Source organism: Protopterus annectens, chromosome 12.part0, assembly GCF_019279795.1.
Source record: "Protopterus annectens isolate FY-2018-M chromosome 12.part0, PAN1.0, whole genome shotgun sequence".
Lineage (NCBI taxonomy): Eukaryota > Metazoa > Chordata > Ceratodontiformes > Protopteridae > Protopterus > Protopterus annectens.
Genome location: NC_056746.1, coordinates 219061210 through 219076835, shown reverse-complemented (window position 1 = coordinate 219076835; position 15626 = coordinate 219061210). Strand labels below are relative to the sequence as shown.

The window sequence follows — 15626 nt, the reverse complement described above, 5'->3', positions numbered from 1 at the left end:
CAGAATGCTTCTTACAAAGTGTTTCCCCATATACCACTCAGTAAAACATCAAATGTTTTTCTCTTCCTTGTATCCTGTTTCACACAGTTCTGTCTTGTTTTTTGTACATTAACTCTTTACTACAGCACTACAAAACATTTCTCCAAAAGTAACCTTACCATGGGGCCAATGCTAGGCCGGGAACCAGCAATAAGAAGCGATGGTGCAGTCCTGCCCAGGTTTACTGCCTGTCCATCTCGCATAACCTGCTGTGGTGCAGAAGAGTTTGCAATCAGGTGGCTGTTTGCAGCACTTGTGGCAGGAACCTGTAATGAGATTTTGAATAATATGTAGAAAACTGTCAAGCTTTCTATGATAAGAAAACATTACTCACTAATGAAACTGCATCACTCCTATTCAGGAACATTGCACTGGAAAGAGACAAAATTATGATTACTGAACAGTGATAGTTCTGCTCAAAAGAAAATGACTCCCTAACAGAAGTGCAAAACACAATCCTGTGAATTCTGACACTGAAAAATAATCTGTGATTCAAACAAATACAGTGAATTCTAAAACCCCTGTTAACACCTTTAAAACAGGTTTTACATTAGGACTTCACCTGCTACACCCCCCATCAAAACCCCAACTACTATTATATATATCACTGCACCTCACAATGCTGAAGAATAATTTGAGGTACTACAGCCTCAGAGTTTGTATACTTTATATTACAATCACATTTTTCGTTCTGCTGCTCCGAGGATCACAAATTATAGCTTTCAGAATTTCAATAGGTAACCCTCCAAAACAATGTACTGTGGGGTAAGACCAAGTTCAATGGCAGAACATGGAGATAATATGAAACACTTTTTAAAGCTTTAGAAATTTCAAATCTGCTCTGGAATATAATTTTAGAAGTGAACTCAAGGTATTGACAGGAGGTAGCTAGAATTGCTAAATAAAGGTGAAACCTTTTTAAGCCACCCCATAATATATACCTTCTAGTTTAAATATACAGCAGTTCTACGAGGAAAGCTTGACAGATTTCTCTCTCTCTCTCTGCCCCCCCCCCCTCCAGTTAATGCATCTGTGAGCACCATGGTTCTGCTATTAATTATGTTAATTAAAGATCTGATGGGGGAAAAGAGAACTCCATAACAAATGGTTGTGTCACAACACAATTTCAGCATCATTACCAACAACCAATTGCAAAGACTGTGGCATGTCAGAAAAATCCTAAGAACACGGAGACTTGGACAGCCCCTTCAAAAAGTCTCCACAATAGGAAACAGGACCAAGTTAGGATCACACGAGCACCTACTGGATATAAGTTCATGATGAGAAGATCACAGTTAAAGTAAAGTTATGTGGAATGCAGCCTGGTACTGAATGTAATAATCAGAATGTAATAATCAACTAAATCATGAGACATCCTAAAACCTACGATCACTCTTTGAAACAAATCCCAACTACTTCAAACATCAGTTCAATCCTAATTGAACCTTCATATTTGAAATTCCAAAGATCACAGTATCTACCTAAAAACGTTAATCACATACTGAACTTTTCTGGTTAATTGGTGACATAAGTTTTCCACTCAAACAAACTGCTATTAAACCAACAGGAAGAACTTGACTAATGTAGCACATTTTTATATCTACTTGAGATTTGCCTTACATGTGCATTTGGAACAGTGGTCATGGTGGGTGAGTTGCGTTGTACTGTACTTATTGGTTGTCTCACAGTGTGGTTACTCATTGGAAAGCGCTGAACAGCTGGAGGAGTGGAAACTGCTGGGCTGTTCTGAACACTGACCTGTTTAAAAAAAAGAGACAAGCATTATTTCATTTTCTCTAGGATACAATCAGACTGTGATAATCTGCTGCTATCAATCAAAAGGCATATGGACTAAGTTTCAGATGGCAAAACACCAACCTACAAAGAAGAAACAGAGAAACTTAGAAGGGGGAAACAGCAGACCTGCCTCCTGGGGGGGGATTACTGACTCTGCTTCCTTGGTGATAGTGACCAACTAAAGCAGTTTTTGTTTCAGTTTTGATATTCTGACACTCAAGTGTGTAACTGTCTGAAACAATATTGCAACCCAGTCATACAGATCTAGGTGTCACCACACAAAAAATAACACCCCAAAGTTCAGTCAGGATGATGCTCTTTCTCCAGGATCTAGTTGAGGCTTATTTTCCTGATCCTAAGAAATGGATTTTGGGGCACAGCTGAAGAATATCATTCCAAAACAAAGCACAACAGTAAGGCTAAAAGCCAAGACTAAGCAGTGTTACATTTCAGCTCACAAAACAATACAGGATCAAGTGGATTGAATATGCAATGTGCTTGTAGGATGTTTGCTCTTTTCTCCACTCTGGTGACACCATAAAGTTGGTATATATCATTTAGTGGTGGTGGTGAAGGGATGGAGATGCAGGGGTACTTGCCCAATTGCAATGACAGAAAGAAAAAAAAAATTGTGTGATTTTATACATTTTTTGGTTCATCATTTTCAATAAACGGTGAGCCAATAAACTGCACTTCGATGTGTAGTAGGTAAACCATTGATTATCCCATATAGGAACCAGACTAGGTGAAAGTGAGATACAGCACCTCTGTTGTACCACTTCACTTAAATCACTGAAGCCACTTAAATCTGCCTCAATGTGGCCTTTAATCATCTTGTTCACGAGTCCCCTGTTCTGTGAAGTGTGCTGCACATAACTCTTAACCTGTTAGAACATGAAATCTGGACAAAGCCATGAATAAAAGTGGGACAGAGGCCCAAAAATAGGGACAATTTTTAAATACTGCTCTTACAAATTTAGACAGTTGATAGAATAACAGGTTTTGTATTAGCGTGGATTTTATGAAGGGTACGGGGTCTGAAACTCAAATGACTGTCATTATTTTCTAACTTCAATCTTTAAAGATTTATCACTAAATGAAACAACTTTATGAAAAACGGATCAAAAATAAGAGGCAAAAATCTCTACAGTTGAGAGGTATGGTGCTGCTTGTGAATCTCTGACATGCAACCACTATCCAACTGCAATGCACTTATAGTTAGTTACAGCTTAACTTTGAGATACCTCACACAAATACGATTTATAATCAGCTGATACTAACACATATGTAACCAACTAAGGACACAAAGCTAGACAATGTTTTTCTTACTATTCTCTTAGGAATGGATTAAATGCTCTCTGACTTATGACCGTGCTCATCACCACCAGAAGAATAGTAAAGCCTGATTCACACATGAGCAACATAGGTAGGTACTAGGCTACCGGCCCTGGGGCCTATACAAGCCCAGCCAAAAAGGTACCCTGGCTTTTGCCACCCAAGAAAATTATTTTCCTGTGCCACTGTCGAGCAGAGCCACAGAAGTGATCCCCGGGGTGAATTTCCTATTTCCCATCCAATCATCAAGATTTTTCTTGAAGAGTGCTAATGAGGAGCTTAGTTTGATACAGATAGGCAGTTTATTCCAGAGTATGGGAAGTCTCTGGGACAGGAATCTATCCCTCCGGCATGTTCTGTTTATTGTGGTGACAAGGTTTAGGTCCCTAAAGCATGTAGCTCGGAGGGATTGGGATTTCTTTAAGTGGAGCATGTCCAACAGCTATGGGTTTGACATAGCTTTGTATGTTAGGCAGAGATCACCTCTGAGTAGGCGATATGCGACGGAGTAAAGCTGGAGTTTTTTAAGACGGTCTGCGTAGGGCATCTGTTTGAGGACTGTAATACTCTTTGTGAGGTATTTCTGCAACCTTTCTAGTTGTTGTGGATGTCTTGTGAGGTACATACCAAAAGGGGCGTTGTACTCTATAATGGGTCTAATTAGTGATGAGTAGAGGGGAACAATTACCTCTTTTTTTCTGGATGAGAAACCTTTTGTGATGAGGTGTGCCATGTAGAAGGATTTCCTGACTACTGTGGCAATGTGATTATCAAAGGAGAGACTACTGTCTACCTGTGTCCCAAGGTCTCTTATCACACTTTCGGTGTTAAGTATACTACTGCTTATGTTGCAGTTCATGGGTACAGAGTTTTTACCAAAGGGTATGACAATGCACTTTTTGGCACTGAGCTTGGGGCCATGGCTTTGACACCAGGCATCTGTCCCAGTAAGGCCCTTTTGTAGGATGTCCACATTGTTAGGAATTTCGATTATAGCTCCTAGTCTGCAGTCATCTGCGAACTTCATTAGCCAAAGACCTTCTGTGTTAGCTTGTACTTCAGAGGAGTAGATACTAAACAGGAGAGGACCCAGAACTGAACCCTGTGGTACTCCACTTGTCACTGGTCTGAAGTCGGATTTGGAGACTGCTACTTTCACAGTGTGGGTTCTGTCAGTGAGCCAGTTGGCAACCCATCTTGTGACAAAGGGATTTATACCTAGTTTAGTGAGTTTATCTATAATTCCAGAGTGGGGGATGGTGTCGAAAGCCTTGGCAAGATCTAGATAGGCTGTGTGAACTACCTTACCCTCGTCTATGGCTTTGGTGACTGCTTCAAAGAAGTCTATCAGGTTTAGGAGACATGATCTGCCTTTTACAAACCCGAACTGGGTGGGGTCCAGAGTTTGGAGATCACCAATGTCTTTGTTTAGAAGTTCCATGATGATACGCTCCATGGTCTTGCAGACCAGGCTCGTCAGGCTAATGGGGCGGTAGTTCCCGGGATCCGTGGTGGCTCCCCCCTTGTGGAGTGGGATAACTGTTGCTGTGCGCCATTCACAAAACACAGGCACAAAACCTGAGGTGAGGCTACGATTGAACATGGTACTTAGGTAGGGTGCCAGTTCGTTCTGTAGTTCGTGTAGAACGCAGCCTGGGATGTTGTCTGGTTCCACGGATGCTGTGTTCTTTGCTTTGGAGAGTCTGTTTTTTACCTGTGCAGCCGTGATTACCGGAACTTTGCATTCTTCCGGTATAGAGATGGGCTCTTTAGGGGGTGAGAGGGGGGGTAAAGTTAGCACTGAACCTATCTGCCAGGATGTTGGCAATATCAATTGGGTCTATATATTTAGTGCCATTGTGCTGTAACTCAGAGCAGATCTGAGTGTTGCCAATGAGATTCTTGACATAGCTATAGAATGCTTTGTGGTTGTCTTTAGAATCAGTGGCAATTTTGTTTTCGTAACTAGCTTTGGAGGATTTTTATCAGGAATCGCAGCTTCTTACTGATGCTGACCATGGAGCTCCTCCACTCATGGGATTTTACTCTCTTTTGCAACAGTTTCTTCCTTCTGTTGTACAGTTTATGGCAGGGGACCACCAGATTGGCTTCCTTTTTTGGAGGATAGCGTCTTGGTTCTGTTTAGGATAGCACGATCCATGCACTCATGTAAGTGCTTATAAAGTGCAATTGTTTAGGATTAAGTAGTCATAACTGTACTGTCCATCTGCATGGGTGTCATGAAGTTCACCACTTCTGTCTTAAGAAGCGTGAAGTTGGCTTTGGAGACATTTTTTACCATGGTTTCCTTAATGGGGGGTGGGGGCAGGATGTGGCTATCTAGGGTAATTAGCTTATGGTCGGATCGGACCAATGAGGCGTTGACTTCAGGTGGGGAACACCGGTCACTCATGTTGGTAATGACTTGATCTAGGATATTGTTGCCCCTGGTGGGGGTGTGGATAAGTTGATCCAGGGCATTGGAGTTTATGAATTCCAGAAAGTGTTGAGCGACGGAGTTGGTACATGAGTAGTTTTCCCAGTTTTTGATGGGGTAGTTGAAATCGCCCATTATTAGGGTGTTTGGTTGAACCCTAATATTTTCCAGTACATCAAGAAATGAGAAATGGGAATCCTGGGGCATGGTGGGGGATCTGTAGCAAGCTACAATTTGGATTGCAGTTATGCCCAGAGTTAGTTGCACTTGGATAATCTCGGCTGCATTATGCTGAGCAACTAGCCTGGAGATGTGGATATCCTTAATGAATATGGACACACCTCCGCCTTTGGTGTTCCGGTCCAGGTTACATGGCCGGAAAGTGTGGTAGGAGTTATAGCCTGGTAGTGCAGGGGTGCTCTCTGGAGCCTTGAACCAGGTCTCAGTCACTGCACAGATATCGATGTTCTCCATTTTAAATGGTGGTGAATTTTTCATTTGAACCTTGCCTGAAAAAGGCACTACAGGGGCAGCAAGAACCTTAGCCAATTTCCGGAATCCCAGGGGTGACAGGTGCAGGCCATCTCTGGCAAAGCATCGTGGTCTGTCGACCATGTCATCCCAGGCAGACAGATACTGGATCCCTTTAGAATGACACCAAACACTTAGCCAATTGTTGAAGTCAATCATTTTGTCCTTGTACTGTGGCATCATTCTAGGTGATGGCAGAATGCTACTCACGGCTATGGTCATACCTGCCTGGGCTACAAGATCGTACTTCCATGTCTCTTTTCATGTGGTCCAGGGAGGTACGTCTCAGGTCGTTCACACCAACATGGACAATGAAAGAGTCATACTTGCACTTGTTGTGGAGTGACCTGAGTGCATGGGCTATGTGGCAGATTCTGGCACCCGACAGGCAGCTGACAGTAACCTTCTCCTTGTTTAGCCTGGTGAGTGGGACATCAGTGTGCCTGACTAGAGTCACCTATGACTAGTGTATTGAGTACATTGTTTTACCTTACTGGCTGTGGTTGAGTGGCACACTGAGTCTGCAGGCTATGTGTCATTTGGGTTGTTTTGGGGGGTGGAGGTTGCTTACATTTCTACTTTGGAGGTCTCTGTTGCTTGAGCAGATTATTGAGAGCCTCCGCAAATGTTTTTGTGTTTCTATGTGTGGATTTTGGTGGTGTAGATTTAGTGAGACTATGTGATGAGTGTGGTGTGTTGCAAGTGTTTACCTTCTCCTCTTGACTATCAAGTTCAGTCTTGGTTGGAGAGAGCTTTACCTCCAGTTTGGCTAGATAAGTGCATCTCTCACAGGTTGTAGTGTTGGGTGGTAGGAGGAGAGGGTTGTCTGTGTACATGAGGCAATTTCAACATTGCCCCAAGATGCCCAGATTCATCAGATAGACAGGAGAGAACACTGGGAGCCGACCCTTGGACATGCCTGAATAAAAAAACTATTTTCCTCTAGATAAGTGAGGAAAGTGAGTACAAGAGCTGTTTTTCTCTAAGAAAGTGAGGAAAGTAAGTACCAAAACTGTTTTCCTCTAGGTAATGAGGAAGGTTTGAGTTCTGTAGTAATTAGTAGGTTACTTAGTGCTTACAACAAGTTCTGAACAAGTGCTGATCATGAATAAGCAAATTCAAGTGTTAAAACTAAGAATACGTATCTGGACTAAACTAGTTACAGGAAAGGGGGGAAACAAGTGCAAATGTGGGCTTTTAAATCAGACAGTTGAGCGAGATGGAAAAACTGCCCAAACGGCCAATAACTACAATTTCTGGGCCAGAACCACTCCTTATGTGGTAGATAGGTTACCTAGTGCTTACCACTCCCACTGATAAGCTAGAAGGCTTCCCTCCAACACAGAAAGCTTGGGGGGGGGTCAGAAGCTTACATACAGCCCTGGATATAGCAAATCTGAATCTGGACTACACTAGTTACAGGAAAGGTAGGAAACAGGCTTAGATTATATATATATATATATATATATATATATATATATATATATATATATATATATATATATATATATATAGATATATATATATACACAGAAAAGTAGCTAAAACAGCAATAAAAACAATTCAAATGCAGTGCAAGCTAGCACACTTCAGTATGTAGCAATGTTAGACCAAACAGTTTAAAAAATGCAATTAAATTAAAAATGACTAAAAACAAGTGCAGAAGGAGTCTATTAGATAGAATGAGGTAAAGAGATGGGTCTGGGGGGAGTGTCCCAGATCAAAACTACAGTGGGGGGTGAGCAATTGCAAAAGCCTCCATATTTTAAACAACAAGACAGGAATAGGGAGTGTGGGTAACTAACACCTTCAGTAGAGATCTGAAAAACTATACAGTGAAGCAAAAATAGTGCACAACTCTGAAGTCAGCCAACGATGATATAAAATTAGTCAAACAACAATTAACAGTACGCAACGCTGAAGTGCGAGAAAAATATACTTAGCTCTGTATCTCCAGATAGTTTGAAGAGCACTCTGTCAGGACACAGGAAGGCTCCAGCAATGACATATATGATTTGTTCAAAAGAGCAATGCCCAACAGGGTAAACTTTACTGAATGAGTAAACCTGTCTTCATTGATGGCCAGATGACAATTATCATTTTATGCACCAACATTGTTTTAGAAAATACTTTTATTACCTTTTTGAATTTTAATGCACAACTGTATTTCAAACTGTATCCTATGCTGAAATGATTTGGTAGAGATGAAAGCAAGATGTTCTATGCAGGTACTAATTTTTATACCACAGTCAGCATATTCTGTCCCTCTGTGGAGTTTCTTGTTTACCACTGATAATATGCCAGTAAGGTAATTTAATCGCCTGATAAACAAAATGCTGTTTTGTTTTAACATTTGCTGATGAAATACTGCAAAAAAATCTTGTAATAAACATTTTATAATCTGAAGTGACAATACTGTAAAATTTTTAGATTGTCATTTTTGAATTTTCCACCAAATTAGCAACAGTGGAAAGTTCACTTCTGAATTTCTGTAAGGCTAAAATGTTCCTTTTTGCACTGGTAATTGTAGTTTGCCACTCCCAAAAAGGTTTGATTTAACTAATCAAATGACTACACTGTAGGGCCACATTTTGGGAGTCGTATACAATGACAAATCTCACTAGAAAACTTGCTTTCCCATTTCCCTGACTTTGTGTGTGTGTGTGTGTGTGTGTGTGTGTGTGTGTGTGTGTGTGTGTGTGTGTGTGTGTGTGTGTGTGTGTGGGTCATGTCCTGAGTACCAAAGAAACCAGAACTCATAGTTCAGATCTCTGAAATAAGTATTCCTTTATTTCTCTTTCCTGCAGCTTATTTGTAGGATGGATTGTCAAACAGCAGAAGTTGGGGTACATCATTACTGTAGCACTCTTAACTACTTGGACTTAATTGCTGGCAGTCTTTGAACATCTGCACTGACTTCCAGAGATCAGAACCCTTCACCCTTAGCACAGCAGATGCCCTCTATCTGAAATGTCACGATACTTCCAGCATAAAGCCTGCATTCACCTGTGCCACTATACTGCTTTCTTGGTAAGACAGGATACAGAGAAGTCCATGTCAAACCTAGAAAAGACATGAGTAAGCTGAAGCAAACAAAGGACAGAAAGGTCCCAACCTACTCAGGAACAGAGGACAAAAGTAACCAGCCTCCCCTGGCAACTATATAAATCTGAGCAGATCCAAGGCCCTAATTTCCCCAAACAAGGAGAACAGGGAGGCTGAAAGGATAGGGTACCCCACCCCAATACAGAATGCTCACAGACAAGAAGGAAAAAGATGAGGTAACCTACTACAGGGGATGGTAGGAGGGATGTTAAAATGCAAAAATGATTGACTCAAAACTTCTTCTATTACAGAAAGCTCCTATACAAATGCACTATGTACTTTGTTAAATGACTGGTGTAGAAGTCATAAATACTAGGTCAAGGACAATTCTCTGAGCTTCAGGATGATAGGGGTGGACTGAAAAGAGGTACTTGGTTGATGTATGCCCTGTATTGTGGCCTTAGTAAACCCTGTTCTAGCTCTGTCAAGTCTGTAGTTTGTAATGTTTTGAGAATGTGTGAGCAGATGTCCCAGTGGCTGCTTCCAGAATGGCCTAGGTACTCGGTCTTTTAAGGAATGTCTTACATGTATTTGTAAATGGGTACTGTGAGCTCTGACTGGGTCTTCCAGGAGTTTTTATTGGAAGTAGTAGCAAAACTGTATACAATGTGCAGAAATGTATGTAGAAACTGGGTCTCATTCTTTGCTGCAAAAGACAAATAACTGGATAAATCTTCTGGTGCCATTGGTCCTGTAGTATCTTAGCTGTCTGTACACACCTAAGGAATATAAATTCTGTACTCTATTTTTTGGGTTAGTGGAAAAAAAAACAGATAACTGGATAGTCTCATTCAAGGTGAACTCTGTCAACTCTTGTCACAAAAGGATTGCTTCTCAGGCTCACCCTTGCCTTATGAAAGACTAAAACTTGTTCCTTGCACATTAGTATTTGGAGTTCTGATACTTGTCTGGCCAAACTGATGGCAATGGTCTTCCAAAGTAGGAACTGCATGTGAGTTGTGGCTGCTGGCTCAGGGAGCTTGGACAGGCATATCCAGGACAAAAGGCAGGTCCATAGCAGGGTTATTCTCTTTCTTGGTAGTCTTAGATGTAGCATTCCTTTAAGGAATGTATTTACTGTCCTCAGACAGGTCAGTATCAGATCCAGTGGAACACAGGCTGATATGGCAGAAAAGTGGACCTTAATGGAAATGTATGCCAAGCTTGTACCAAAAAGCTCACAGAGATATTCAAGGATGAGTGGCACTGGTGCAGTGCTGAGCTGAGCTCCTGCCTTCTTGCCTGGAACCAACTGGAAAAACTGTTCTGTTTGGATATATAGACTCTCTTAGTGGTAGACCTTTTAACTTCCTTAAGAATATTCAGCACGCCCTTTGTATACTGGTGTCTGAAGGGCAACAGGCTCGACCATCCAAGCTGTGAGTTGTAGTGTCTCTAGACTAGAGTGCACGAGGGACCCTTTGTTCTGTGTATACAGGTCTACTGTAATATGGGAAGCACCTAATGTTTCCCCCTGAGCATTTCCATAAAGAGGGAGAACCAGGACTGCCTGGTCCAAAATGTGTTATCAGTAGCATTTCTGGTCTGTCCTGCCTCAGTTAATCACACCAAACAGAAAGGTGATCACAGGGAAGGTGTGTAGCTACAGAACGTTCGCTTAATTGAGAAGGTGTCTACTGCCCAAGCCTCTATACATAGTGTTCTTGAACAAAAAAAGTGTTTTAGCTGTCTATTGTCTAAATAAGCAAACAGTAGTACTTCAAGGACACCCCATTCTCTGTACTAGCTGGAAGGCAACTTCATTTTGTATCATCCATTTGTCAGGGTTTACCTTTGATCTGCTTAACTGGCCTGCCAAAAGCATTCTATTAGGATGGTACATGTACTGCTGTGCTGCAGGGTCAGGTCCTAAAAAATCACTGCTCATCTGCACAGGGTGTACAATCTGGTCCCACCCTGCTTATCATATAACATATTACAGTTGTGAAATGGCCCTGCTCCCCACCTCCTGAAACTCTCCCCATATCAGGCAGTCATTCACTTAAGGGAAGATGTGAAGGATTTTGGTTATGCAAAAAGCAAATACTGATGTCAGGTACATTGTAAACATCCACAAAGCTATACCTAAACCAGAGTGCAAAGAGGTAAATTGAATCAGAGAAAGAATGTGTGGTCCCTGAATGTCAAGGTAGGCATTTTTTAGATCCAAGGTGATATCAGGAACTGGGAAGACAGAAGGGGCAATGCGGCCCAGAGGGTTGGTATTTTTAAATTTGGAACTTTTAAAAAGATGTTTAATTTCAGGAGGTCAAAAATTATTTCCTAGGTTCTATCCTAACTGGCAGCTCTAGGAAGTGTGTTGAATATAGGTCTTTGTTCCTTTGTGAGTGAGGAATAGGTCTTGTGCTAGGAGGTATAGGTAAAGCGATTTGTCGGTATTCTTACCTTTAGGGTTGTTTTACTGTTGAAATGATGCCTTCTGTAGTTTCTCGATAATCATTTCATGATTTGTAATAATTTTCCCTTTTTTCTGTTATTTTTCATGCTCTGCCTCCATAAAATTCTCTGAGGAATGGCCTCTGACCTCTGACGTTATATTACACATTCCATTAAAGCTGTCAGTTCAGTGCATGAAAGAATTCTGAGGACTGGGGTGTTTTTTCCTAGTGATAGCAGTGATGTCCAAGTTATTGGTTTAACTTCTGAATTCTAAATCGTTACAAGAATGACCCTTACTTAAGTTCAGCCAGATCATCACATGGCAGCTGTGCTGATGTTGATGAGGTTGTGTGGCCTGCTCCATACTGCAGTGAAATGTGAAAGGCATTTGGGAAATCATGAACAGTATAGATTCTGCTAGGATACAGCTGATAACTAAATGAAATTATTATTTTATATATATATATATATATATATATATATATATATATATATATATATCTATATAAGTTTACTATCAAAAGGGCGATCAGACTTCGTGCGATTTACATTAGTCCAAACACCCAATTCAATATTTTGAAAGAACGAAAAAAAAAATTGGTGAAATGCACAACAGCATTTGCTGTTGTGTATTTCAACATTTTAATGCAGCTTGCACTATACTGGGGGTCAGGAAATGTACCCTTTCCTGTGCGATCTTGGAGTTTGTATATATAAGTAGCAGGGGGTGTGGGGGCAGTAGGGGGGCTTACCCCTATGCAAAAATGTTCTTTGCTGTGTGTTGCATACTAGTACCACTTGTGGAAGTGTGGAGAATGTTCAAAATATGTCTATTTCAACATTCACCACTTCTGCATTCACCTTTTGTGTCAGTCATTGTTTTGTTTCACTGATGTGGTTCGTTCAAATGATAACTCGCACAAGTGCGATCTGTGAAATGATAGTAAACCTTCACACACACACATACATATGTATATGTACACGTGTATATATATATATATATATATATATATATATATATATATTTCTATATGGGTCTGCCTTGACTCATCGAAATTACGTTTCTGAAAATCCATAGGATTGCAGTGCTACAGCCAAGCAGTCTTGAAATAGCATTGAAACTTCTTCACATTGATCTTGAACAAGGAAACAACCATGGGAATACTGGATGCAATGTACCCCAGAGCTCACAGAAATTCTCTGGCAACAAAAAACAGGAAATGGAGAACAAACTGAAGGTAAACTGTCAAAGATATAACCTTGGGAGGCAGAAAGCAAGCCAGTACAGGAATGACTGAATCCTGCAACCCAAGAAGACCTGATCCTTGGAGGGGATCAACACAGACTTTTTGAGGTTTAGGTTGAACCACACACTAAGAAGACGACCCATAGTGAAGTAAAGTGAAGATCCTGAAACAGGAACTGGTGGGAAGGGCCTTGAATCAAAAGGGCGCCCAAACAGGCAAAAATATGAAACCCCCTGAAATCTGCAGAAGGCTACCACAGGGGCCAGATGTGGTAATGACCAAAAGGCAAAGCAGAAAATTGATAATGAGAGGAAGAAACAGAGAAATATAAAAGTTTCCCTAAGTGAGGGGTGAAGAGGAATGTGGAGGTAAGCATCCTTCAAATCTAGGGACACCAGAAAAGCTTGAAGCAGCAGCAGGGGGCAGGGCAACTGTAGACAACATCCTGAAGGAATGAACCTTTAGAAGGGTGTTGAGAAAGGAAAGATCCAGAATCTACCTCCAAAACTCCTCCTTTCTGGGAACCAGAAACATCCTAGAATAAAACTCTGTACCCTGCTGAGAAAGAGGAACAGGTTGGACTGTGCCATGTGTCAAAAAATCCACAAGGACCAAAGGAAAACGAGATAGATGACAAGGAGGAGGCTGGGGAAGGTCTGAGAAGGGAAGAAGGGACTTCCAAACCATAAAATAATGTCTCTGGATAATGGAAAGAATCCAAGAGTCTGAGATAATCTGTTGCCGAACTGGAAAAGACATGGTCAACCTGAGAGACAGCAGAATCTGGTCATGGGGGAGAAGAGGCTAAATATCAAATAGAAGCAAATTTGTCAGGGAAGGAAGACTTTTGACCTTTAGAACCCTGGGAAGGCTTACCAGGTAAAACTCTCCTGGAGGAACACTTACTACGAGAAGGATGTTTATATGTTTCCTACATATAAAGGAAGGCTTTGAGGGATAATTCCCCTGAAACCTAGAAAAAGGATAAAGAAATATTTATTTCATAATAAGAAGTTATGTACCTACCATAACGTTCCATGTTAGTTGTCTTCTCTCGCCTTCTTTCTTGCTTGATGGGTTCGGAGCCGATCCTCGGCTCCGACTCGGCACTTGCTTTAGCTCGAGAACTCCTTTTACCAGCTCGAGGCAGCCCCATATCCCATGATGCAAGGCAGGAAGTACCCAGATCTCGTTTGTTGACAAAAGGGCAATAACACCAAGCATAAAAAACTTCCCAAAGGAAGAAGAAACTTACGGATGGAAAAAGGACCAGGTCTGAATGGTCTTTAGCATAATAGTTTCTTATACAAGGTCTGTCCAGGCCAGGGGGAAGGAGGGAGGGTTGCAAGAAAGAAGGCGAGAGAAGACAACTAACATGGAACGTTATGGTAGGTACATAACTTCTTAATGTTAAGTTGTCAATCTCGCCTTCATTCTTGCTTGATGGGACCGCGTCCCTAGCACCTCTATCCTGGGTGGCTCAATGGAACAAACTCTTGAGGACTGTAGAGCCAAAACTGGCTCTGTCCCTGGAGGCCAAGTCCAATTTGTAATGGGAAACAAAAGTGTGAGGAGTGGCCCAAGTGGCCGCTGCACAAATAGTGTCCAAAGGCAGTCTAGCTTGAAAAGCTGTAGAAGTAGCTAAACTCCTAGTTGAATGTGCTTTAGGTTTTGAGCACAGCTGTTTTCCCCTGATCGTATAAATTTCAGTGATGACCGAAGAAAGCCATCTGGACAAAGTCACTTTAGAAACAGGTAGGCCTTTTTTATTATCCGCATAGGAAACAAAAAGTTGATCAGATTTTCTAAATTTTTTTGTTCTGTCCAAATAATATCTGAGCTGACGGTGGATGTCAAGATAATGTAGCTTTTGTTCAGCTCTATCTGAATAGTTAGGAAAAAATACGGGAGATCAATGGATTGATTCAGATTGTTTTTTGAAGCGACCTTAGGTAAAAAGGATGGATTAGTTCTCAAAGATACTCTGTCTTTGTGAAAAATCAAATAGGGGGGTCGAACTGAAAGAGCATGAAGTTCAGACACCCTCCTGGCAGATGTAATAGCCACTAGGAATAACGTTTTCCAAGAAAGATATTTCAGGGAACAAGAAACAGCTGGCTCGAAGGGGGGAAGAATCAAGGATGTCAGCACTAAATTTAGATCCCACTGAGGAGGAGGATTCCTGATTGGAGGCTTTAGTAGGAAAATTCCTTTCAAGAAGGCCCTGCAGAGCCTATGGGACATAATATTATGATCTGCTATCCCGACATGAAAATTAGAAATAGCAGCCAACTGAACTCTGACTGTTGAAGAAGAGGAGCCTGCATGAAAAATCTCTGCTAAGAAGTCCAGAACTGCCTGAACAGGGGCAGTAAAAGGATCAATATTTTGGACCTTAGCCCAATAAGAGAAACGTTTCCATTTGCTTGTGTAAATCCTCCTGGTAGAGGATTTTAGTGAAGCTACTATGATATCTCTAACTGGGTTAGAGATGAAAGGAAGCCTGGCTAAGGAAGGAAGTGGAGCAACCATGCTGTGAGGTTGAGAGAAGGGATTGACCGGTGCAGCTGACCGGATTGGTGAATCAGTAGATCTGGCACTGGGTCCAGATGCCACGGCTGCACCAAAAGGTGACGATGGAGGAACGGGAACCAAACTTGTCGAGGCCAGTAAGGGGCAATGAGAATCAATTTGGCTCTCAAAGCGGTAGCATGCTGGAACACGTGAGGGATCAC

At 41.5% G+C, this 15626-nt stretch overlaps 1 protein-coding gene across 2 annotated transcripts in view; it reads right to left on the bottom strand.

Moving 5' to 3' along the window:
* The window catches only part of LOC122816466, a 332177-nt gene that overhangs the window by 34393 nt on the left and 282158 nt on the right, over window positions 1-15626 (bottom strand). For both annotated transcript variants that reach the window (XM_044089279.1, XM_044089278.1), the window contains 2 exons: window positions 1660-1797; window positions 159-305 (listed from right to left, as the gene is read on the bottom strand). In XM_044089279.1, the coding sequence (XP_043945214.1) occupies window positions 159-305; window positions 1660-1797 (285 nt within the window). The remainder of the gene's footprint in view (window positions 1-158; window positions 306-1659; window positions 1798-15626) is intronic.